The sequence below is a fragment of the Panthera onca genome, chromosome D1 (genome assembly GCF_046562875.1).
Source record: "Panthera onca isolate mPanOnc1 chromosome D1, mPanOnc1 haplotype 2, whole genome shotgun sequence".
Classification (NCBI taxonomy): domain Eukaryota; kingdom Metazoa; phylum Chordata; class Mammalia; order Carnivora; family Felidae; genus Panthera; species Panthera onca.
In genome coordinates, this window is record NC_138348.1 from 55,903,137 (window position 1) to 55,928,874 (window position 25,738).

The 25,738-nt window shown below is 43.9% G+C and overlaps 1 protein-coding gene across 5 annotated transcripts in view; it reads right to left on the reverse strand.

Moving 5' to 3' along the window:
- Positions 1 to 13,463: 13,463 nt before the first annotated feature.
- The window catches only part of CLPB (ClpB family mitochondrial disaggregase), a 143,248-nt gene continuing 130,973 nt past the window's right edge, over positions 13,464 to 25,738 (reverse strand). For 2 of the 5 annotated variants that reach the window (XM_060605702.3, XM_060605703.3), the window contains 9 exons: positions 22,111 to 22,155; positions 21,385 to 21,546; positions 20,933 to 21,066; positions 18,936 to 19,095; positions 15,320 to 15,476; positions 14,779 to 14,852; positions 14,514 to 14,633; positions 14,184 to 14,288; positions 13,464 to 13,778 (listed from right to left, as the gene is read on the reverse strand). In XM_060605702.3, coding sequence (XP_060461685.1) covers positions 13,530 to 13,778; positions 14,184 to 14,288; positions 14,514 to 14,633; positions 14,779 to 14,852; positions 15,320 to 15,476; positions 18,936 to 19,095; positions 20,933 to 21,066; positions 21,385 to 21,546; positions 22,111 to 22,155 — 1,206 coding nt within the window. In that variant the 3' untranslated portion in view covers positions 13,464 to 13,529. Of the gene's footprint in view, positions 13,779 to 14,183; positions 14,289 to 14,513; positions 14,634 to 14,778; positions 14,853 to 15,319; positions 15,477 to 18,927; positions 19,096 to 20,932; positions 21,067 to 21,384; positions 21,547 to 22,110; positions 22,156 to 25,738 lie in introns of those variants that run through there. The other 3 variants (XM_060605704.3, XM_060605705.3, XM_060605706.3) reach the window with 2 other exon arrangements.

Below are 25,738 nucleotides of genomic sequence, written 5' to 3' on the forward strand. Positions count from 1 at the left end.
AACAGAAATTTCACCTGAAAGTAAACTCCAGCTAAATGAAAAAAGAAAGTTGGTTTTAGGGATACTCTGTTGTCTTATAGGACCTAACAGCAGGTGGGCTTCAGGGAAAACTGGGACCAGAGACCCAGACACCATTGTAACTCTCTCTGACCTTTAGCTCTGCTCCTCTCTCCAGTCTGTTCTTTACTCTCAGCTCATCAGTTTCTTCCACTATTCTGCCCCCCAGAACAGATAACTTGGCCATGGCCAGCTCCAGAGCTGTACATCTTAGGTACTCTAAAGAGAGCCTTGAGGTTCTCTCTCAAGCTCTGGTTTTAAAATTTCTTGGTGGGGGGAGAAAGGGGAGTCTGGTTGGTCCAGCTTGGGTCATATTAGGTTATCACATTAGGACCAGTAAAATATATCCAGATGTATATCCAGAGAGCAATGGATGGCCATGAATGGACCAACATGACAGCAACCTTGAAAAGCATTTGGATGGTGTTAGTGGGTGGGGGACAGCGTTGCTATCAGAAGGAGAATCCTGAGCCGACTGTTGCCTAGGGGTCTTCCATTACTAAGTCTTCTAATTTCTTGATGGACACTTCCTAGAAGGGGTAAGATTTCAGTGGTGCCATAATTCGAAGAAAATCAAAGCCCTCAGCGAAGGTTCCAAAGGTTCCCTAGGTCACAGAAAGACCCTAGCCAAAGATACCTTTACCAGTTTGGAGGCCACCAACACACCCTTTTCTGGGCCTCCAATGTTGTGTGATCCTTCCAATCAAAAGTGGAAAGCAGCAGGCATTATTGTTAAATAGTGGCTCAGAGGGAGATCTACATCTCTTAATATAGATCAAAGTTTCTCTTTGATACCATATTCCATCTTCCTGAAGAACCCCCTTTAACATTTCTTGTAATGCAGGTCGAATGGTAATGAATTCTCTCAGTTTGTATTTGTATGAAAAAGTGTTTCACTTTCATTTTTGAAATACTTTCACTGGGTATGGAATGCTGAGTTGACAGTTTCTTCCTTCAGCACTTTAAAGATGTTATTCTCTTGTCTTCTGGCCTGCAGAGGTTTTGGTGAGAAGTATGCTTTGTTCCCTGTATAATGTGTCTTTTTTCTTTGGCTGCTTTCAAGATTTTTCTCTTTATTTTTGGTTTTTGGAATTTAAAATATATGATGTGTCCAGGCATGTGTAGTAGTTTAAAAATATATATATGAGGGGCGCCTGGGTGGCGCAGTCGGTTAAGCGTCCGACTTCAGCCAGGTCACGATCTCGCGGTCCGTGAGTTCGAGCCCCGCGTCAGGCTCTGGGCTGATGGCTCGGAGCCTGGAGCCTGTTTCCGATTCTGTGTCTCCCTCTCTCTGCCCCTCCCCCGTTCATGCTCTGTCTCTCTCTGTCCCAAAAAATAAATAAAAAACGTTGAAAAAAAAATTGTTAAAAAAAAATATATATATATGAATTCTTTGATGCTTTAAAAGGTGGAGCTTTATTCTTCTTTTAAGTTTGAGATGGACTTAGAAACTTACTTCCTGTTCCCTCAGGTATTTTAATTTGTAGTAATTTTTTTGTATTGAGGTAGAATTAACATATAACATATTAGTTTCAGGTATATGACATGATTTGACATTTATGTTATCACAAAATAACCACAACAATATCTAGTTAACATCTATCATTATATAGTCAAATTTTTTATTTACATATCGCCATGACTCATTTATTATATAACTGGAAGTTTGTATATTTTGATTGCTTTTACCGATTTTCCCCAGCCCCCACTGAACTGTTCTCTGTATTTTTTTTTTTCCTTCAAGATTCCACATATGAGTGAGATCATATGGTATTTGTCGTTCTCTGACTTGTTTAACTTAGTATAATGCCCTCAAGGTCCATCCATGTTTCACAAATGGCAAGATTTCATTGTTTTTATGGCTGAATATTCTGTATCTTGGATATTATAAATAATGCTGCAGTGAACATGGGGGGCATGTATCTTTCTGAGTTAGTGTTTTTGTTTTCTCCAGGTAAATACCCAGAAGTGGAATTGATGGATCACAGGATCCAAACTAAAAATCAAAAAAATTTTAATTTTTTGAGGAACCTCCCTATCGTTCTCCATAGGAGACTTACTTCTAATGAAGAGAATATGGTGGGAATAATGGTGTGCTACTTCTGAGACCTAGATCATACTAGATAAGGTTGCTTCTGCTTCACTCTTAGATTGCTCTAGGGATACTAACTGCCACACTGTGAGGATTTTAAGCTGGTATGCTTTAGTGACCAGGAAATTATAATTGTTTTATATATTTGTTAGAATAAGCCAGCTGACTGAAGAGATACTGTAATGGGAAGAAACTATCAAAGATAAAAACCCAAGTTGTGACATTAGGCCACAGAAAGCTTGAGTGACTTGCTCTTCCAGAAAGCACCTGGTAAGCATCTATACTGTGTCTGAGTATGTCCAGATAAACTACAGAAATTAAGCAGAGTTAGACCCTAAAAACAGTTTTGTAATTTTAACCTGCTGGGATATGAACCTTGACTTCTTTGATAAGCTGTATTAAAATGAAGTTCATTTACCTTTTTAAAATTAATAGACTTTATTTTTTAGAGCAGCTTTAGGTTCACAGCAAAACTGAATGGAAAGTATAGAGTTCCCATATACTCCCCCGTCCCTAGAAAGCTTCCCCACTATCGACATCACCATCGGAGTGGTACATTTGTTACAACTGATGTTACAACATATCATTATAAACCAGAGTCCATCGTTTACAGCAGGGTCCATTCCATGGGTTTTGACAAATGTATGGCATGCACTCAACAATATCTAATATACAGAAGAGCTTCATTGCCTTAAAAATCCCCTATGCTCCACTTCCTCTCTGTCCCACTCAAGCTTCCAGCAACTGCTGATGTTTTTACTGTTGCTATGGCTTTGTCTTTTCCAGAATGTCATATAGTTGGGATCATACAGTATGTAGCCTTTTCACATTGGCTTCTTTCACTAGTAATATGAATTCGTGGTTTCTCCATGTCTTTTTGAGGCTTGATAGCTCATATCTTTTTAGCACTGAATAGATGTACCACAGTTTGCTTACCCACTTGCCTATTAAGGAATATCTTGGTTATTTCCAAGTTTTGGCAATTATGAATAAAGCTACTATAAATTTTGTGTGTAGCTTTTGTGTGGATTTTTCAACGCATTTGGGTAAATACCAAGCAGCATGACCTGCAGGATCCTATGGTAAAAGTATTTTTAGTTTTGTAAGAACTAAAATAGTTAAACTGTGTTTCAAAGTGGCTGGACTGTTATGCATTCCCACCGGCAATGAATGAGAGTCCCTGTTGCTCCACATCCTCACCAGCACTGGTGCTTCAGATTCTTTTCTAATGTGTGTGTAGTGATATTTCATTGTTTTAATTTGCAATTCATTAGTGATGTAGGATATTGAGCATCTTTTCACGTGCTTATTTGCTGTCTTTTTTTGGAGAGGTGTCTGCTCAGATCTTTTGCCCATTTTGTAATCTGGTTGTTCATTTTTTTTCTGTTGAATTTTAAGAGTTCTTTGTACATTGTGGGTACCAGTCTTTAGTCAGATTATGTAGTTTGCAAATATTTTCTCCCAGTCTATGATTTGTCTTCTCATTCTCTTGACATTTAGCTTTGATGCATTTTTTAAAAAGCTTATTTTCTAAATGATTTTTTCTTTAAATTGAGGTATAATTTTCTTGATACAAAAAAACTAAGATAATTCACGTCATAAAAGTCACCCTTTAAAGTGTACAATTAATTCACTGGTTTGCACAAAGTTGTTCAACCATCACCACTATGTACAGAAAATTTTCCTCACTACAAAAAGAAACCTATTATCATTCCCATTTCCCTCTCCTCTTGGCAACCACTAATCTACTTTGTCTCTATGGATTTGCCTATCTGGACATTTTCATATAAATGGAATCAGAATACGTAATCTTTTGTAACTGGATCCCATTACATTTAATATGTTTTCAAGGTTCATCTTCATGTTGTTGCATATACTTCATTCTTTTTATGGCTGAGTATTCCATTGTATGGATACATCATGTTTTATCTATTCATCAGTTTGATGGACATTTGGATGGTTTCCACTTTTTTGCTTTTAACATTCATGTAACAAGTTTTTGTGTGTGTTTTATGACACAGGTATATACTTGGGACTGTAATTGCTGGGACCTATAGAAACTTTTTTTTTTTTTTTTTTTTTTTTTTTAATGTTGAGAGAGAGAGTGCATGCACACGAGTGGGGAAGGGGCAGAGAGAGGAGAGAGAATCCCAAGCATGCTCTGCACCGCCAGTGCAAAGCCCGGCATGGGGCTTGAACTCATGAACCATGAGTTCATGGCTTGAGCTGAAACTGAGTCACTTAACCGACTGAGCCACCCAGGGATCCCTGAAAGTTGTTTAATCTTCCCAGGGATTGCTAGACTCTTCCAAAGTGATTGCATCATTTTACATTCCCAAATCTCCACTTCATCACTTGTTATTGTCTATATTTTTGATTATAGCCATTCTACTGGGTGTATAGTGGTATCTCATTGCAGTCTTGATTTGCATTTCTCTGATGGCTAATGATGTTTTGCTTATTGCCCATTTGTACATTTTTGGAGAAATATCTCTTCAGACCTTTTTCCCATTTTACAATTAGGTTATTCATCTTTTTATTGTTGAGTTGTAAAAGTTCTTGAAGTGTAGTTACTGTTGATAAGATGTAGGATGTGACAGTGACATAGGTGAGTGAAGTGAGCAGGGGCAGAAAAAGATCATTAAATATAAGTAAAGCAGAGAGTTGGAACAGTCATTCATGGTAAGTTAAAGCCACCAAGAATAATGGCATGTGTGGGAAAAAGAGAAAGTGATACTACAGGAGCTAAAACCTTCCCTGTATGAGGGACATTGAGAGTTCAGTAGAAAGAACAATGACAGAAGGGTTGGGATAGTAGTCAGACTGCTTAATTTTAAAAGCTGGAAGAAAGGATGAGAAATAATCACAGAGAAGCAGTGGGGGGCTCACTTCCTGGGTATGACAATAAAAGCAGCCTCCACTTAGGAAGGCTACAGGGGAAGCAACAGTTTATGGGACAGCCAAAGTAAGCAGTCCCTTTAGGGGACAATTAAGGTGAAGAGTGATGCAAACATTCCAACAAGAAGGTGCCTATATAGAATTTGATTATAGGGGCACCTGGGTGGATCAGTCGGTTAAGCATCCAACTTCAGCTCAGGTTATGATCTCGCGGTCCGTGGGTTCCAGCCCCGCGTCGGGCTCTGTGCTGACCGCTCAGCGCCTGGAGCCTGTTTCGGATTCTGTGTCTCCCTCTCTCTCTCACCCTCCCCCATTCATGCTCTGTCTCTGTCTCAAAAATAAACGTTAAAATTTTTTTTAATAAAAAAAAAAAAGGATTATAGAAGGCAAGTGCTGGAAGGCACAGGCAAAGGGCTGGGAAGGGGAGCAGTATGTGTGATGTGGTGGTAGATGACCAATGAGGTTCAGGCGCTTGGGATTACTGGGACAAACCTGTGAGGCATGGTGGGATTAGACTTGACTCTTAGGCGGTGGTGAGCAAATAGTTCCAGGACTGTGGTCGAGGCTACATTCCTTATTTCTGCAACTGGTCATGGCCCAGAGGTGGGGGTGGGTGGGGTGGCACTCCAGTGACTTCCCTCCTCTTCTACTCATTCCATATTCTCCTTGCCCTATGTCATCTCCTTAGATCATTAGTGTTATTTGCCTAGTAGGTGATCCAAATCTTTGTTCTTTAAAAATCCGAGTGGTCCTAGTATCTAATACCTAATACATAGTATCAATTAGGACTACAACAAAACAGAAAATTGCTTAGATGTAAAAAACATGGAAATAAATCTGAAGAAAGTTCTGGAGTGTTCTTTTCAGATTCACCTATTTTTTATACTGTCCTTTCTTGCATTATGGTTTCCAGTCTTCCCTTTTATCTCTCTGAACATTTTAAACATACATAAATTCAGATTCTTTTAACAATTTTGAGTAATCTCTACATGTAAGTGGTGGCCAAACGCACAACCCTGAGATCAAGAGTTGCAGGTTCCACCAACTAAGCCAGTGAGGCACCCTTCAGACTCTTTTAAAAACAATTCTTGGGAGTGTAATCTCTCCCATTTGTTCTTTCCTTGGTTTGTTGTTTCTTCTCCTTCTTCTTTTGTAACTTTTTCAATTTCTCCCTGTAAGCTCATTTTTAATAGGACTTGTTTTCCCATGGGTTCCTTTGTGAAAAGCTGATTATGGGAATATCCTTAAAGAACAGTAACTCCTTGACTTCCACTCTCACAAATCCTTTGACTTTTGGGTTCCCATTCATTTCTGGCACCTTGGGATCTCCCATTTTTAGTTTCAAGCCCAGTTATGTGTTAAACTTTTTGTTGTTGTTACATATTATTTCCATGTTTGAGGGTGGGAAGGGATTTTGTCTGTAACTACTCCATCTGTTGCAAACTGGTCCGAAGTCAGCCCAAAGGGTCTTTTGAAAACATAAATATGGTAATTTCATTCTCTTAGATGGCATTCAAGGCACTATGAAATTAGGAAACTTGCTTCTCTAGCTTCATTTTCCACTGCTTTCTCTTTTCCACATCCAGATACAGTCTCCACATTCTAGTCATAGATGACTCTTCTCTTTCCTTTCTCTCTCATTGTACCTAGGGTGTGTGTTGGTGGGAGTTAAATGGACTCATTCTCTAATTTGCACACTATTAAGTAGTTACTGCCAGTAGTAGTAGCTTGTATGTTCTAAGAGCTAGATCCAGAAAACAGTATCTCCAGGTGCCTTCACATCTAGACACTGCAGTGTAACATGAGTTAACTTAAAAAAATTTTTTAATGTTTATTTTTGAGAGAGAGTGAAAGAGAGAGAGAGAGAGAGAGAGAGAGAGAGAGAGAGAGCGCGCACACCCGTATGAGCAGGGGAGGGGCAGAGAGAGAGGGAGACACAGAACCCGAAGCAGCGTCCAGGCTCCGAGCTGTCCGCACAGAGCCCAATGAGGGGCTAGAACTAACAAGCCGCAAGATCATGACCTGAGCTGAAGTTGGACACTCAACTGACTGAGCCACCCAGGCACCCCTAGTTAACTTTAAATTAAAAATGCTGTTGAGTCGTTAGGTTTACACTGAATTATATATTGAGCCATACTTTTCAAGAACTTGGTATATCTTTTCATTTTATGCCCTTCAGTAGGATTTTCTTAAGTTTATTCTTAAATAATTTTGAACAGGTAACACACTAATATGGTTCAAAATTAAAAGTATAAAAATGAATATCGTGAATTTTCCACTTCCATTGCTATCCCCCTCTCTCTACCCAATTCCCCTTTCATAGGTAATTTTTTTGTATATATGAACAAATATATATGTGTATTTGTTGCAACTGAATGAAATACCTTTCCTTTGTTACTGTTTTCTAGTTGACTACTGCTAGAATAGAAAAAAAGCTATTGACTTTTATACATTTACCTTTTATTCATACTTACCAAATTTCCTTATTATGCTACTAGGTTTTAGTATAGTCTCTTGGATTTCCTAAATACACAGTTGTATTTCACCAAAACAAGATAAGTTATTATTTTCCAGTATTTTCACCAATTATTTAGTTTTCTTGCCTAATTGTTTTCAGTTGAATTTTCAAAGTAATGTTGAATCCTGTCTTATTTCAGACTTCAATAAAAACAGCTTTAGTATTCACTATTAGAAATGTTTGCGATTGTTTTTTGATGAATTATCTTTTCCTTTTACTTAAAGCTTTATTTTACATTAAAAAAATTTTTTTTAAGGAATCTCTATGTCCAATATGGGGCTCAAAATCAGGACCCCAAGATCAAGTTACATGCTCTACTGGCTGAGATAGCCAGGCACCCTTAGAGCTTTATTTTTATATCATAAATCATTAAAACTGAAAATTTTTATTCAATGCTTTTTCAGCATATACTGATAAAATAGTTTACCTCCTTTAATTTAGCAAACTGTATTTGAAATAATTTTAGAGTTAGAGAGAAGTTCCAAAAACAATATAAAGAATTCCTATATATCCTTACTCAGATTTCCCACCTGTTAATACTTTACTCTTTTGTTTTATCATTGTGGGTGTGTATGTGTACATGTGTATACATATATGAGTCCATGCATCTGTATGTATGTATGTATATATAGTTATATATATATATATATATATATATATATATATATATATATATAAAGTTTCCAGATACATTTGCAAATTTTTACCTTTAACCTCTAAATACTTCAATGTATACTTTATAAAAACAAGGACATTCTCTTAATCATATATTATCAAAATAAGAAAATTGATATTGATCTGACATTTAAATAATCCAGTTTTTTTTTTTTTTTTTTTTTTTTTTAAGTAAGCTCTACACCCAACACAGGGCTTGAATCTGAGATCAAGAGTCGCATGCTCTACCAACTGAGCCAGCCAGGCTCTTCGTTTTTGATGTAGTGACTTATATTAATAAATTTCTAATACTGAGGTTTGTACCACTGAAATAAACCTAATATGATCATAGCATACAATTCAACTCTGTTTTATTTGGAATTTTTAATCTATAGGCATAGGTGAGATTAGGCTAGGGCATTCTTTTAGGCACTATCAGGTTGGAGTATTAATCTTATGCTGGCCTTTAAAAATCAACCAAACATCTTTCCATCTTATCCCACAGTCTGAAGCAACTTATAATTAAAAATTGTAACCCATCTATTTGTTGGGCTGGATGACAGCTTCAAGTGGTGTTCACCTTGTGACAATTCAATGAACTGTATACTTGTGATTTGTGCATTTTCCCACATATATTTCAATAAAAGAAGTTTAAGTAGGGGCTCCTGTGTGGCTCAGTCGGTTAAGTGTCCAACTCTTGATCTCAGCTCAGGTCTTGAGATCGAGCCTGTGTTGGGCTCTGTGCTGGGCGTGGAGCTTGCTTAAGAATTTCTCTCTCTCCCTCTAGCACTCATGTGTGCTCTCTCTCTAAAAACAAAACAAAACAAAAAAGTTTAAAAGAACATGATTTTTTAAAAGGATAAATGTTTAGTAACCTTTCCAATTTTTTCTTTGGTAATTAATTGGTCTATTCAAAGTATGTTTTGGGTCAGTGTTTGCTAGGAAATTATCTATTGTTTCCAAATTTGTTGCCATAGAATTCTCCTAAAATTTAAAAAGTTTCCATATTTACATGGTTTCTCATTCCTAATTCTGCAGGGTTTTTGCTTGTTTGTTTTTTTGCTGTTTTTCTATTTATCAAGCTGAGGTTTTATCTATTTTATTGGTGTTTTCAGAGTCATTTTTCTACTTGTCCTTTTTTTTTTTTTTTGGTTTCCTACTTTTTTAAAAAGTTTATTCATTTTGAGAAAGAGAGAGAGAAAGAGAGAGAGAGAGAGAGAGAGAAAGAATCCCAAGAAGGTTCCTCGATGTCAGTGTAGAGCGTGACATGGTGCTCATTCCCACAAACCATGAGATCATGACCTGAGCTGAAATCAAGAGTAGGACGCTTAACCAATCGAGCCACCCAGGTGTCCCAGTTTTCCTACTTTTTAACTTCAGGTTTTATCCTTATTGGTCCATTTTCTATTTTTGTATGGTTTAAATGTGTTTCTTTCCTAAATCTCTAAAACAATCACTACACATCTTTGAGTTTTTCTTTCTGAATAATAAGTGTTACATTTTAATTTTCGAGCCCAGTCTCACGCATTCCAGGATACTCAGTATGGGATCAGGGTCTTACTTTACCCCATTTACTGAGGGTCCAATCCTGGCAGGTGCTTCTGGCTGGGCACAAAATCATGACAAATAAATGTGTGCTTGTTGAATAAATGATACTGTTCTGTCCTGGGACCCACTGTGAAGATCTGTGCTTGCTGCAAGGCCCACCCACCCATCCCAATACCTGGAGCATCTGTCATATGCTGGCACTGTGTCAGGTCTTGTGAATAGGGCAGTGAACTAAACAAGTATCTGCCCTCTGGGTGTTTATATTCTAGTGACAAATACAGACACAGAACAAGTAATACAAGTGAACTAAGTATTGCCTAGGATGCTCTGGAAGTGATGATAGGGACCCAACATCACTTAGGAGGTCTACCTAAGAATCTGTAGAAGTAGTAATACTTAAGTTCCTCAAAATCTGAGGATCTACTCTGTCTCCTACTTTTCTCTCAGGAAGGTGGCCATTGGGTTTTCTAATATGAAAGTTGTCTGGTCTTGAGTTATAGGTCTATTGCTCCTAGTCACAGCGGATTGAACCAAAGACTGACAGCCAGGCATACGAACTTAATCCAATAGGAATGTTCCACATAGGATGGTCACTAACTGACTGAATTAGAGCCCCTAAGGGAAGTCTGAACACCAAACAGAGTGAAACGAGAAGAAACAGAGATAGCAGAAGAGAAAAAGAAAAGTAAAGTATAATAGTGTCACAAATCCTATGGTATTGGATTGGAACTGTAGGTATCACCTGAACTCATGATTTTTAATAATATACATATAGACACAATAATAAATCCAGATGTGCGTGATGTGTGTGTGTTAACATAAATACACATATTTCTTTAGCTCTGTATGCTGAAAGGGCCTAGAAATAATGACACCGCAGTAGCAATGAATACATCTGATGCCCGTTCTCGAGTGAAAGGAACCAGGAGCTACCTGGGGAAATAACTGATGCCAGGGCTAGAACAAGAAAAATATGAGTGAGCTTGGAACATCCTGTGGTGCTAGAGAGTAAGGAAGTACTTAAAAAAAAAAAAATGACGGGGACAATGTTGAAACAACACAGAAGCCAACCTGAGAGAGTTCCTGATGGCCAAATCTGGGCCAGTATGAGCAACAAATGAACTATTTTAGTATTAGATTATAACCCATAGAATAAAACAAATATCCATTAGTTTATACTGATATAAATTACTGGATAAATATATGGGGGAAAGGAGATAGCTCTTCCCCACAGTAGAATACCAACTAATACAGATAAAATAAGTAAACAGAAAGTCATCATTAGGTCAACACAGCATTAATACTTGTAAACAAAAGCCACTTGGTTTTTGGATGCTAAAATTAGTGGGCAAAAAGTCTAAGAATAAATAAGACATTGACACACCTTCAAAGTATCTCCCCACAAGATTCTTACTAATTTCCAAGGGGAAATTAGTAATTTTACAGTGGAGAAACCTGGTACACACCACCTCAGCCATGTGATCAGAAGTAACATCACCACCTGCTACGAGGCACTAGAGGGGCACATCATCAGTTCTGGGGTAGTTTTGTCAAAAATGCAAACCCTCAATCTAATCACATGAAAACAGAAGACAAATCAGATTGAGGAACATTCTACAAAACAACTGGCCTGGACATTTCAAAAGTGTCAAGTTCATGAAAGGCAAAGAAAAATGGAGGCATTGTCACAGGGTGAAGGAGATGAAGGAAACAAGACAACAAATGTAACATGGACAAAAAAGGGGGGCGGCACCTGGGTGGCTCAGTTGGTTAAGCATCTGACTCTTGATTTCAGCTCAGGTCGTATCTCAGTTTGTGAAGCTGAGCTCTGCACTGGCTCTACGCTGACAGTGCGGAGCCTGCTTGGGTTGTCACCCTCCCCCTCCCCCATATGCGCGTTTGTGCATGCAGCACTCTCGCTCTCAAAACAGACCAACTTTGGAAACAAAACAAACAGGGGCACCTGGGTGGCTCAGTTGGTCAAGCATCCGACTTCGGCTCAGGTCATGATCTCACTGTTCCTGGGTTCGAGCCCTGCATCAGGCTCTGTGCTGGCAGCTCAGAGCCTGGAACCTGCTTCGGATTCTGTGTCTCCCTCTCTCTCTGCCCCTCCCCCGCTTGTGCTCTCTCTCTCTCAAAAATAAACAAACATTAAAACAATTAAAAACAGAAAAACAAAACAAGACAAAAACCCCCACAAAATGTAACATGGGATCCTGGATTGGACTTTGGGTCAGAAAAAGGGCATCAGCGGGAAACCTCGCAAAATCTGAATGTCTACAGAGTAGTTAGTACTGCATCAATGTTAATTTCCTGCTTTTAATAACTATACTAGTTTTTAAGATGTTACTATTACGAGAAGTGAGGCGAAGGGTATACGGGAACTCTACCATTTTTGCAACATAAGTCTAAACTTATTTCAAAACAAGAAGCTGTAGCAGTAGTAGTAATAATAAAAAGAACAGCAGTCACTGAGGTAGGGAACAGCAGGCAGCTCCTTGAGGGGCTGGACAGTGATTACTGGAGCATCTGCTGGAGCCCATGTCTTAGCTTCTGTCTGCTTCATACCCACCATACTGTCATGGCATTCCTCCATCACCTGCCCCCATTTTCTGCTTCCTGAAAGAGATCAGCTAACACAAAAGGAGAGTTCTAAAATGGCCCTGCAGGACGATGGAGTGGTCATCAATGGTGGCTACTGTCGATGGAGCCCAAGGATGCACCAGGCCTTGCTGTGCCCTGCTAAGCTGGGGTTGAAACGTGGCTGGTTTGTGGAATGCTCTTGGGGGATGGTGTGCAGCCCCTCTGCTTAGTGACAAAGAAGGAGACTGCATGGGGAAGCTATTCATTCCAGACTAACTTAGTTGGGACAGCAGGATAGACAGAGCTGCTACAGACGTCATGGCCACTTTGGCACAGGACTGACTTCATTCTCTCTCTCCCTACAGCTCCCCAATGTCTGTGTTAGTCTCCTGAAGGAGGTCCCATAGAGCTGAGCTTGCTTGGTCATTTGGTACTGTTGTCCAGTTCCAGAGCAGAGCAGGGTAGTGACCCAGTCAGCCTTCCTCCTAGAGGTGCCTTATCCTGGTTTAGCTCCAAAGCTGGAGAAACATGGTCTGGCCTGACACCAGAATGTGTGGGGAAGGGGAGTAGCTACCACATGGCAGTGGAGTGGGGAAGGAGTCTATGGGTCCCTTCTCGTTGGAATTTTAGGGCATGGGAAAGAGGTAGCCTAAGCCTACACTGTACAACTTCTGTGCCTGGGCCTCTGCATTCTTTCTCTACAATCTGTGCAGACATTATGGGGACTCAGTTGCATGAGGGCCAGCAGAGGGTGGCAGACAGGTCACAGCCTGGTCCCTGTCTTTCCTGAGCCAGATCTGTTCTTAGCTGTCAAACTTCTGAGCTTCCTCGGACCGTGATAAAGTTCCGGAGAGTATACAGGCCATGGGGATCATGCTGAAGGATAGAGAAATGGGACCTCCTTCTCCTCCCTGCTCTGAAGAGGGTGGGAAGACAGCCCCTCTCCTGGGGACCTGTTAGCAAATTCTGGGCCCATAACAAATGGTCCAGGAGAGGGCAAAACCCCTATTTTTGATTTTGAGGCTCAGGAGGGGTCTTCCTGTAGCTGTGGAGGTAAACAGGCCTTAGGCTAGGGGGAGACGAGGTAAAGGGCATGAGGGGAAGATAGGGCGGTTGCCATGCCACAGCCGAGGGGCCTTTATTGGATGTTGAGGGCATGTATAGGTAGGTAAGTAGAAGCTAGAGGCTGTGGCACATCTTCTCAGGGTGTAGCGGTGCCCGGATGTCCAGTTTGTGGGTCTTGCTGTCCTTGTCGATGATCTCCAGCCGCAGCTTGGGTGGACGCTTCTCAGCCTGAGGTGAGGGCAGTTCAGGGCTCTTGAGCAGCTGCTTGTCTGAGTCCTCCACAGTGATACGCAGAGTACAGCCCCCTGGCAGCAGATCCTGTTCATAGGCGGCTGCCAGCTGGTTCACCACACGGCGTTCTACCTGCAGGTGACAGGTGAAGTGGTCGTCACCGCTGTGGCCTGGGCTAGCATGTGGCCTGAGCCTGGAGCCCAGGCTCCATCACTTACTGCTAGGGCAAGTCAGAAACCTCTGAGCTTCAGTTTCCCTCTGCAGAGTGGGGCTAAAAACACTCAGTTTAAAGGACTATGCTAAAGACTCAGGGGTGTCAGTTTCTGAGGTTCCCAGCTCAGTTTCTCACTCCTAGCAGGGATTCATCCTCGGTTATCCTTCAGGACAGGGGTTTTACTTGATCATCTTCTGGTTTTGGTTCTGAAGGGGCATCTGCTCTGGGTATGAACTATTCCAGGTTGGGAGCCCAGGGGCTGGGTCTGGGGGCCCTGGGGTGGGAAGTGTAGAAGTGTCTTACTTCTCTAAGTAAGTGCTCACCTCATGCTTGATGGAGCGGGCGCCATAGTGCACATTGTAGCCGTCGACCAATACGTCTGCCACCTCGCGGTCCCAGAGCAGTGTGATATTGTGCCTTTGCTTGGCCTGAGACAGGTCAGATAGGAGCGTGCCTGCATGTGGCCCAGTGCTTTCCATCTCTCACCACTCTGGCCTGAGGCCTGGGCCTGTGAATGACTGTGTGCCCCTGAGGCCACTGACCCACACCACTGTTCTCCAAGCCTCTAGGAAGGGGGTGCTCCCAACCCAGTGTTCCCCAATTTCCAACAGGCAGATGACCCATCCCCACCCATAGGCAGTTCCTATTCTTACTCTCTTGGCCCAGAAGTTCAGTTCCTTGTTGACAAGTTGGATGAGCTCCGAGTGGCAGAAGGGAAGGAAATAGACAATCTCATTGATTCGTCCTAGAAACTCGTCCCTCCGGAAGTGAGCCTGTAGGGCCAGGTTAGGGGTGGGGTGAGCTCTGTGACCCAGAAGGGGTAAAGGGAATTACTGGACCCCAAAGGGGAAGACAGAGAGATGGCTAAGGGGGATCTTCCCACCCAAGACTCCAATAGGAAGGACAAAGACCTCTTACTTTCAGGATGGGGCGAATCACATTCTCCTTGAAGTTCTTTGAGATGGTAATCTTGTCATTAATCTGGACATCCCCTGTGGAAAAAGAATCATAAATTGCCTACTCCCCACATCTAGGGAGCTTTGGGAACTGTGCCTGCCTCATGGCCCCATTTATGAAAAGAGATCTGGTGCTGCCCCTGATGGTCTGTGTGATCCTGGTCAGGGTCTCAGGCTCTCTACGCCTTGGCCTGCTCTCCACCTGAATATTGAGAGGGTTAGAACTGGGCACTTCCTGAGGCCCTTCCATCTCTATGTGCTACAAATCCAAAGCTCAGGATTCCTTAGGGTAGGAGTTGTGTGAGGAAGGAACAGAGGGGGAGAAGAGTCAGGACAAGACTTGAGTTCTGACTTGGAAGAGGGGTTGGAGGGTTCACTTCCAAATAGAAAGATGACGGATGTGGCCTCCTGCTTGATGTCATCCTCCACCTCCTGGGGAAGAGATGTGCTGGTGGTCTGGGCACCTGCTCAACTGCCCAGACAGCTCAGGCTGTGTGCCATACCAAGGTTTTCAGCAAGACGGTTATGGCTCATCTCCAAAGCCTCCTGCCGCAGCTGCAGGGCATGCTGTGCGATCTCATCACTGGCCACATTGGAGGTCATGATGAAGATGGCATCCTTGCAGTCGATGGTCTTCCCTTTTCCATCCGTCAGCCGGCCCTGGGAAAGAACAGTGACTCCATGTTCATGGAGGGTTAAGCCTGACTACCTCTTCCAGAAGTTCTCTCTAGAACCCTCAGCTGCTCCTTCCTCCCAGTTCTCTGAACACTATTCTCACACCTAGGCTGCAGTGCTCACTGCCCTGGGCTGCAACCACTCCACCTGTTGAGAGTGACTTCAGGCAATATTGCACCTCTGTTTGTCATCAATAAGGGCCCTTGATTCATCTCTGGCACCCTGGAAGTCAGCTTGATTAAACATGCATTTATCCAACACACTTCCTTGGCAGCCCAGTCCGGGCCAGGCTCGAGGCTCACCGCACCTTTGACATTGTCCTCCTTAAGAGAAGGAATGCCACTCAAGAAACCAGCAATGACAATTCAGTGAGTTAAGTGGTATAAGGTCACTGTAGGAGTTCAGAGGAGGGTATTTTATAGGGCCACTGTGAAGACTAATATGGTCATGTTGGTTAAAAACCCTTAGTTAACCAAACTATGCAAATGTCCTGAACTGTTATTATGACAGCAGACAATATACATTTGCTGTATCAAAATGAATGACATGAACTGAAACCAGTATAATCTCTGCATCTTTATTTATTTTTTAAATTTTTTAATGTTTATTGGTTTTTGAGAGAGAGACAGACAGACAGACAGACAGTACAAGCAGGGGAGGGGCAGAGAGAGAGGGAGACACAGAAACCAAAGCAGTCTTCAGGCTCTGAGCTATCAGCACAGAGCCTGATGCGGGGCTCAAACTCACAAACAGTGAGATCACGACCTGAGCCAAAGTCAGATGCTTAACTGACTGAGTCCCCAAATCTCTCCATCTTTAAAGCCATCCTTTTGCCTGACAGAGAGGAAGAGAAAACAAGGCTCCTCTTTAGCCAATGTGGGAAGTTTCCTTGGAATCTTTAGCTCTTTCTGAAGTGACACAGATGAAACCATCTATACAGGAGACAGATGCACCGAGAAAAGATACAAGAAGCTACAGTAGAAGGGACAGAACAACGAAGAAAGTATAGTTGTCTGGGGCCACTCAGTTCAAGGGCAAGAAGCTCCACCTACTCAGCAAACATCAAGGCTATGACTGTACAACAACAGCACTTTATAGTCATTTATGACAAAAGCAATGGTCAGGGCCTCGCTGAGCAGAACTGATGGGAATAACAACAGTGGACAGCGATGGGGCACTTCCACATCCACTGCAGGTCTCCTGTTTAGTGCTTCCCATGTGCTCCCACACTCTTCCCACAAAGCACAAGCTCATGCCAGGCCAGAGACCATGGCTCTGGGGACAGGTCACTGACCTCAACCTGTCAGCTCCTGCCTGCCCCAGGCTCAGATGGTAACTAGTCCTCCTTTAACAATTCCCATTCCCTGGTGGTATGAACCTGACTCAAGGTATGAACCTGCTTCTAAAGCCAAAGCAACGGCAGACTAGCCCTAGCCCTCAGGGGCTAAAGGGGAAGAAATGTGCATTAACCTAGCACCTACTCCATGCTGGGCATGGTATCTGGTGCTTGTTAGCCTTGCTTTATATGGGTCTTTGACACAGGCCTCTTCAGAAAGTGTTAGTTCCAAGGGGGTCTATTTAGAATAGATGTGCAGCTCAAGTCCTAATCACTTTCTTGTCCCTGCCTTGGGTGGGAAGAAGGGAAAGCAAGGGTGGAAGCAGATAATCTTTAGCTTTTGCCATTAGCTTCCCTATCTGTGAGTTATAGATCAACAGAATCTACCTGGGGGCAATTCTTTTTTTCCTTTTTTAACGTTTACTTACTTTTGAGAGAGACAGAGACGGAGTGCAAGCAGGGGAGGGGCAGAGAGAGAGAGAGGGAGACATAGAATCTGAAGCGGGCTCCAGGTTCTGAGCTGTCAGCGCAGAGCCTGACGCGGGGCTTGAATTCACGAACCATGAGATCATAACCTGAGCCGAAGTCAGATGCTCAGCCAACTGAGCCACCCAGGTACCCGGGGGCAATTGTAGTTTTGAAGACCTGTTCTGTGCGTGTGTGTGCGTGTGTGTGTGTGTGTGTATGAGATGTGTCCAAATGTGCGCATAGGACACTGTTCACAGAGCTCAACCCCAAGGACTGAGTACACATGCTGCTATACTGGCTAGAGCAATAACCAACAGCAATTTCATTCCAGGATCAAAGCGCTGCTTCTAACTGGGCCTGTGGATGGGTCCTAGAGGGGTGATGGGAACAGGTGCAGGGTAAGACTGACCCAAAGGATGACTTTCAGTGTTCATGTCTTCTCTTCCTCAGAGTCTTTGGCAATAGGATGTGTCCCAAAGAGGGAGTTGTCACTGGCACACCTCCCAGCAGTGACTGGGTGGGTGTGAATGCTACCCTGGGTTATAGGGGTTGCTTTCCCACTGCTTCCATCCTTGAAGGGAAGAGCAGGTTGGGCTTCTCAGGGGCCAGTCTCTTCTTGGGACTTCTTCCCTGTGCTACAGGCTCTGGGGTCATAGTCCTGCTTGGTGTTTTGGTGAGAGCATTAGGGCTCCTGCTTCTCTGGATCCAGGCTTGTGAGAACTGGGCTAGGTGAGAATGAGGGTGCTTCCTTCATGCCCCCAGACTGGATCATATGCCCCCACAACTCCCGACAACTGTAACCTTATTCTAGCTCAGCATGCACCACAGTGGGCTAAAATGCTTTTTGCTGCCAGTCTGCCCTACTCATTCATGAACACCAAGGCAGACACTGTGCATCCTGTGTCCCCTCTGCCCCACCTGAACCACATTCCCTCTGACTTTCCTGATAGGTCACAAGGCTCTGGGTTAGCCTTTTCTTCTCTGCATACTACACACCCCCTAGTTGAGAGATCTCATCCCTTCCTGTGGCTTCCATTACCCTGTCCGTGCTGATGCATTCCTGAATCTCTGCTTCCAGTCCAGAATTGTACTATGCTCTAGATCTCTCCAACTGATGACTGGCCTCTCGGAACACCTCCATCTGGTCGTCGTCCCTCAGGCATCTCATTTTCAGTGATTTCAAATCTCAGCAACTCACCTTCCTCGCCAATCTGCTGCTCATCCTCCTGTGTTCCCTGCCTCAGTCAATGGCAGTAGCGGCTGTCTTGTCACCCAGGCCAGAAACCCTGCAGCTGGCCATGCCTGGCCCCTCTGTCTCCCCTCAAATTCAATCAAATCACTGAGCCCTGCATAGTCAGCCTTCTGGGAGTTCTGGCTAGCCTGTGGCTCTGCTTTAGAGAAGGCATCCTCAGCTCTACCCCGGAGGCTTCAACAGCCTCCTTGCTGCTCCTCCTCTGCCTTCCAGTCCATTCTCTCACCAATGCCTTCTCTCAGGCTAGGAAGACAGATCTTTATAAAGTAAGAACCTGGCCATGTTTCTTTCTTGCTTAAAGTCTTTAAAAGCTCCTTACAATCTAACAAGTAAACCCATACTTCATCTCCTGGGATTGTAACTGGTCCCTGACAACTTACCCACTCACCTCCACTGTTCTGTTCTCACTTCCCTTCTGTAGCCGAGCAGTGCTGAGCAGCTGCAGTTCCCTGGACAGGCCAGACGGCCTCGCGCCCCCGTGCTTCGGCACAGTAGCTGTCTGCTGCCAGCCCTTCTCTGCTCGTTCGCCTAGAACCTCCTGATTTATCCTTGAAAGGTATACTATATTCCTGTTGAATTAAGTTACTTAACAGAGCATTTCCCCTGACTTTGTGGGCTCTGGGAATGGTTGGACTAAGATAAAGTCCCTGTCCACAAGGAGCCTATAAGCATAACTCTGGCTAAGTAATCTTGGATGACAGCTTTGGTCAATGGAATCAAGGATATAAATTTCAGGAATGACAGTAGGCTGGTGGGGGCTGTAGGAAGGGATTATTACCAACTCCCAAAAGGTAGTCAATGGAGTGACAGTAGCAGGGAATGGGTGGACAGGGCTTATATATGGAGGCGGTAACAAGTTCTAGGTGGTGCTGGTTGTATTTCAGTCAGCAGCTGCCTTCCCTCTTTCTGGGCCAAGGTAGTCATCAGAGGTACCTCTCCAGGGATGTCAGAAACTGTTGTGCTCACGCTCCCTGAGCTGGGCCCTCCCTTCCTGTGAATGCTTCACTGCAGATCTACCTCTCTCTTCTGGTCCTACCTGCATGGTAGTTCTTAGTGAAGCTGTAGGCTCTGAACTGGACTGCCTCGGTTCCAACCTTGGATTCTCTCTTCCCAGCTGTATGACCATGGGCAAATTACTTATCTCACTTTACTTCAGTTTCCATATCTTACACAGAGGCAGTAATAAGAACTATCTTCATAGGGATGTTGGGAGGATCACATGAATTGATACAAGTAACTGTTTTAGACCAGTGCCTGGTACATAAAGTCAAAAATTTCAACTATTATCATGTCTCCTTTCCACTTATCTACCTAGGCAGGGAGCTCCCAGAGAGAAGGTCTGGGTCTAGTCCATAGCTGTGTACTTGAATCCCATCAAGAGACTAGAATAAGGTGGGAGGTCTTACAGCACAGATGTGGGTAACTAATATATGACTTTTGAAGGACCGGCCTTTATTCCTCAGTGGGTGGTCTGGGGACAGGGAAGAGCTGGGGGGCTAGGAAGACAGCAATGAAACTAGGGCAGGGACAAGGATACTGGGCCATGTGGGGAAGGTGATGGGCAGCTATGGGGATATCTGGATCTGGGTCTTCTTGGTTTGGCACCTGGTGTGCTATTTGGTCCATGAGGAGTCCTTTCCCACACCTCATCAAGTACACTTGCGACATGGGAAGCAAAACCCCTCCTTGCTGTCCCAGAGCTGGAAGGGACTAAGTGGAAAAGTGGGCTGGACTCCATCTGGACATATAATGGTTAATATAGCCCCGGCTTGGGAGCAGAGGAGAAGCCTCATGCTCAGTTCTGCCCGGCCTCTAAAGGAAGAGATCCAATCCTCCTATGATAAGCTCTCCCTCCCCTGCTTGAGGTAAGGAATGGCACAGAGTAGGAGAACTGGGGCTCTGGAATCAAATGTATCTGGAATCAAATGGCCCAAACCTGGATCCTCTGTATAATAGCTCCATGGCCTCAGGCAAGTCATTTATAACCTCTCTGAACTTCAGTTTCTTCTTCTCTAAAAAATGAGACAGCTGGGGTGCCTGGGTGGCTCAGTTGGTTGGGTGTCTGACTTCGGCTCAGGTCATGATCTCATGGTCCATAAGTTTAAGCCCCGCGTCGGGCTCTGTGCTGACAGCTCGGAGCCTGGAGCCTACTTCAGATTCTACGCCTTCCCTTCTCTCTGCCCCTCTCATGCTCATGCTCTGTCTCTCTCTGTTTCTCAATAATAAATGTTAAAAATAATTTTTTTTAATTAGAAAAAATAATAAATAAATAAAAAATGAGACAGCTTTCACTGCCTGGCTATTGTGATGATTAGCGGTGACGTTGTTAGCACAAGCCTAGTACACAGAATGTACTGAAAAGCAGAGTTCTTATTTAGAGCTTACCCTACCAGAAGGAGGTTATCTAATTTGTGGTGAGCCTGGAACTCCTTGGAAGAAAAGGGCTTCACAAGCCAGAAAGGTTCTTGGAGCTTATCTTGGATACAGCCTCCTTCTTTGTCACATGAGGTCCCTGATGCCTAGAGATGGAGCAGAGCTGGAACTAAAAATTCATGTCTCTCTGTCTTGGTACCTCTGCTCCATGTCTCTCTAGAAGGCAGTCTGGGCAGCCAGAAAATGTCAATCCTTGGGTAGTACTACTGGTCTGTCCTCAAGTGCCCAGCCCAGGCCCTGGTCCAGAAAGGGGGCAAAGCATCCTTTGCTAAGTGACTGAATACACATGGGGGCAAAGTGGCAAGTGAAGGGATCAGACAAGCCTCTGGGCCCTTGATTCTTGATTCACAGCACCCCATACTTTTGGGGTCCCCTCCTCCATCCCAGCCCAAAGTCACTTTCACCTCATCAAACAGCTGCAGCATGATAGTAAGCACATCTGGATGGGCCTTGTCCACTTCATCGAAGAGCACCACAGCATTGGGACACTGTTTCAGCTTCTTGGTCAGCTGGCCACCTTCTTCGTGGCCAATGTAGCCTGGTGGGGACCCGATAAACTTGGCCACCTGGAGGAAGGAAGGAAACATATTGAAAAAGCCTTTCTATACTTTTAGTTTCCGATATGGGCACACACAGGAAAATGGCTTTATTCATTAAGACTGCCTGTGTCAAGAGGCACCTGGGTGACTCAGTTGGTTAAGCGTCTTGACTCTTGATTTTCGGCTCAGGTCATGATCTCACAATTTGTAAGTCTGAGCCCCACGTTGGGATCCATGCTGACAGCATGGAGCCCGCTTGGGATTCTCTCCCCCACCTCTCTCTGACTCTCCTCTGTGTGCGTGTGCACATGTACTCTTGTACACTCTCTCTCAAAATAAATACATAAACTTAAAAAAAAAAGACTGCATGTGTCAACAGGGACAGTCAGGCTTTCTCCTGGGGTGGCAGGAATCCTGCTATAATGAGAGAGCAGACAGATCTTCTTTATGCTTGTTTTTCAGAGCAAGTCCAATACAAAACAGATCAGTGATCCTGCTGCACACATATGCCCCCAAAGGACAAATCCCAAGGCAGAATCATGTTGATTGACAGATCCACCAAACCACATTTTACCAAGGACTCTCACTCACCTCATGCCGCTCCTGGAACTCAGACATGTCCAGCCTGATGAAGCCCTGTGTGGAAACAAGCAGGAGTCCATTTGGAGGCAGGAAGGTAGAGGGAAGGGTTAAGGAGGAGAGCTGCTCAAATAGGCCCTAGGGTTTCAGACCACACCAACCAAGATCTTCTACCCCATTCTCACCATAGTGGGTTTCTGTTCACTCCTCCCCCACATGATCCGCCCCCCCCCCCCCCCATTCGCTACCTTAATAAACCTAAGTCGTGTCCCTGCCCTTCTAAATCTGGCTCAGAATGTCTCTTTTTTCAGGCTTCTACTGGTCTGATTACCGTATCACCCACCTTCCCACCCATCCCACATTTCCTGAGGGCATCTTGTGTGTGCTGGGCACTGGAGCTACAGCTGTGAACAAGTCTTGGTCTCCGTCCTCAAGGAGAACACCTCAAGTGGGGGCAGACATACATGGACAAATTCGGTCACCATCAGCGTGGACCATGATGAGAAGGAAGGGTACAATAAATAGCCAGACAGCTCCATGGTGCCCTCAGCTGTGCAGGTCTTTATAGGGACATGCCCCTTTGTTTTAGTTTTCTTTTATGCTAAGAAATCTTTTAACTTATTTAACAGCTATCCATATGGCAGCTTACAGCCCCTCTCTCTCCACCACTGGGCCTAGGAGTGATCTGCAGGGAACCTCTGGGGTGAGGTTCAACTATGATTAGCCTCAGAGGGAGCGGATGTGTGTGTGTATGTGTATAGTATGGGATCTGTGAGTTAACACAGGCAGAGTATCCACTCCTTTTCACAATGAATTTAGGGATTTAGGGAGTGAAAAGGGCATTCACAGGTAGCCTGTCTCTCTACTCACAGCCTGGGTGTCCCAGGTTCCTCTCCTAGTAGCACATGCTTCCACCTTAGAAAGTGCACTCACTGAATATGCTTCTTCCGAGGGCTGGAGATGACAGGGTGCCAGGAGCCTAAAGGGAGGTAGCTATTTATGTCTGAAATCCAGGCCACATTCTAGCTCAGCTGCCGGTCAGAAATTCACTCGGTGACGTAGTTTTTCTCTGTTCTGTTCACTCTGTACCAGAGGTAGAGGGCGGCAGAAGAGCCTTTGCAGGGCCTTGGTTTCCAGTCCCAGTTTGGCCACTGTCCGTGTGGCACTGGGCATGCTGCCCCCCTCCCCCTTTTTGAACTGCAGCTTCTTCCTATGTAACACAGGCCCTGTTTCCTCTCCCTGGCTCACCAGGGGCCTGAGGAGAGACCTAACCCAAGAGGTAGAGGAGGACTGGAGAAGTAGTAAGGCAATGTGGAGGTGACCACTGCTATCTGAGAACACGGGGCATTAGCCAGAAAACATTTTCAGAGGGTCCCAGGCAGCTCAGCCAAGAGAAACACAGACTTGAGGAAGAATGGGAGGACAGACATGAAGAAGCCGGGAGTGTTTCCCAGAGGGAGCAAAGCATTGGAACCCATGAGATGGGTATCTAATGATAATAGCTGACAGTCACTGTGTGCTAAGTACCTGGCAATGTTCTAAGCCAGCTGCTCTACAGGGCTCAGAACATGTACAAGTCTGTAAGGTAAGTATTCTTATCATCCCCACTTTTCAGAAGAGAAGACTGAATCACAGATTAATGTAACTTGACCAAGGTCACTCAGGTTTGACAATTTAGCTCCAAGTCTGTGCTCTTAGCCACTAAACTCTACTGCCTCCTATTTCCTGCTCTGTCAATCAGCAGGGCTCTTGGCAGTCTTCATCTGAAGAATCCTGAGCTTTGTGCCAATGTCAATTGTCCCAGGATCCAGAAGTATAGGCTCTACTGCTCACTTATGTCAAATAATGTGGGTTCTCATCCTAGTTCTACTGATTTGCAAAGTAACTTTGAACAAGTTTCAGGGCTTGAGTTTCTTGGCTTGAATACTTTTGGTTTCACATGATCTTAGTTTAGGATGAAGTGAGGCAACAATTATGACAGTAATATCCAACATGTACTGATTGATTACTACATGATAATGATGGTGTCTAGCATTTTACATTATTATCTCAATTAACTTTCACAATAATCTAATGAGATAGGCACCATTATTGGACCCATTTTATAGATGAGAAAACTGATGTAAACAGAGATCCCAGCAAACTCCAGAGTAGCTTAGAATTGGGGTTTGAACCCAGGCAGGTGGACTACCCTTGATTCCAATAAAGAAATTATAAAATTGTACAAATGAGACCTTGTGAGGCAACCAGGTCCAAAGGTACCAGTGGCCTTTTCCAATGAGGAAACTAAGGATCACAAAGCCAGAATTTAAATTCAAGCCACCAACTCCCAGGCCAGCATGCATTTCATTTAGTCAGCCCTACTCTACCCTTTTTATGACATGACACTTCCATAAATCATTCCTTGGGTCCTGTTGGTGTTGGGTACAGTTTAAGACTCTCGGATTTTGAAGGTAGGTCTCAAACTTGCCTGTTATATGGCCAGAAAATGTCTCTACTAAACACAGACTCTGAGGTGAGCCGGCCCATGGGCTGGTACAAGTAGGAGTTTTACGGAAGCACCGCCTAGGATTTTAAAATTAGGGGCACCTGGCTGGCTCAGTCAGTACAGCGTATGACTCTTGACCTTAGGATCTTGAGCTCAAGCCCCATATTGGGTGTGGGGCCTACTTAAAAAACAACAAAATAAATAAAATGAAAATTAAATACAGAGACAGTTGTTCTGGGCTTCTCATGCCTCTCATCTCCCTATGTGACGTGGGGACAAACTGACAAGTTTACAATCTAGTCTCCTACTGTAGCTGAGAACAATTGTATTGAGAGAAGAGATGAGAGACTGGATTCTGATTTTACCTCCTCCCCTCAAAATGAACTTGGACAAGCCCTTACATGTTGCAGGATCTCAGTCTTCTCATCTGAAAAGTGGATCTAATTTAGCATCGCAGGATCAAATAAGACAGCTGATGGGGTAGTGCTGCAGAAAGTACCAGATGATGAATAAACATGAGACAAGGGATCAGGCACTTACTTAAATGTGCCAGAGCCTGAGCTCACTGTGATTCATATTACCTCACTGCATGCTCACAACCATCTTAGACACAGGATTGGACAGCTTCACTTTGAGGCAAGAGAGCTCAAACTTGGAGGGGTTAAGTAACCCACTTAAGGTCAGGAGAAAGGAGAACTGGAGCCTGTACTGAGGAATGGCTGGCTCCAGGGCCCTGACTGCCCAGCCCACTGCCTCCAAGGGGTGACGGTGTACCGCAGAATGCCATAACCATGCTTCTAGGAGCCCCCACACTGGTGTCAGTCTGCCCCTCATTCAGATGCTCCAACTGAAAAATGACTTGAATCATCAGTCTCTTAGCAAGCCCCGCCTGCCTCCTACACCAGCAAATCAGACCATGCTTTCCCTTCTTCCACTGTGTATGAAGACATATTAAGACAGCTTGGATAAGGAGATTATAATTTGTAATTAAATATTAACCTTTCTGACAGTATTAAAATTAAACCACTCAGAATTCTTCATCCCTAATCAGGTGGTTCCTGCCCGTAACTGTATCTTCCCTAATAGTCCTGCTAGTTTATGGCTCTTTCCAGAGTGCTAATTGTTTCAATCGCTGCCAACCTGATGAATTGT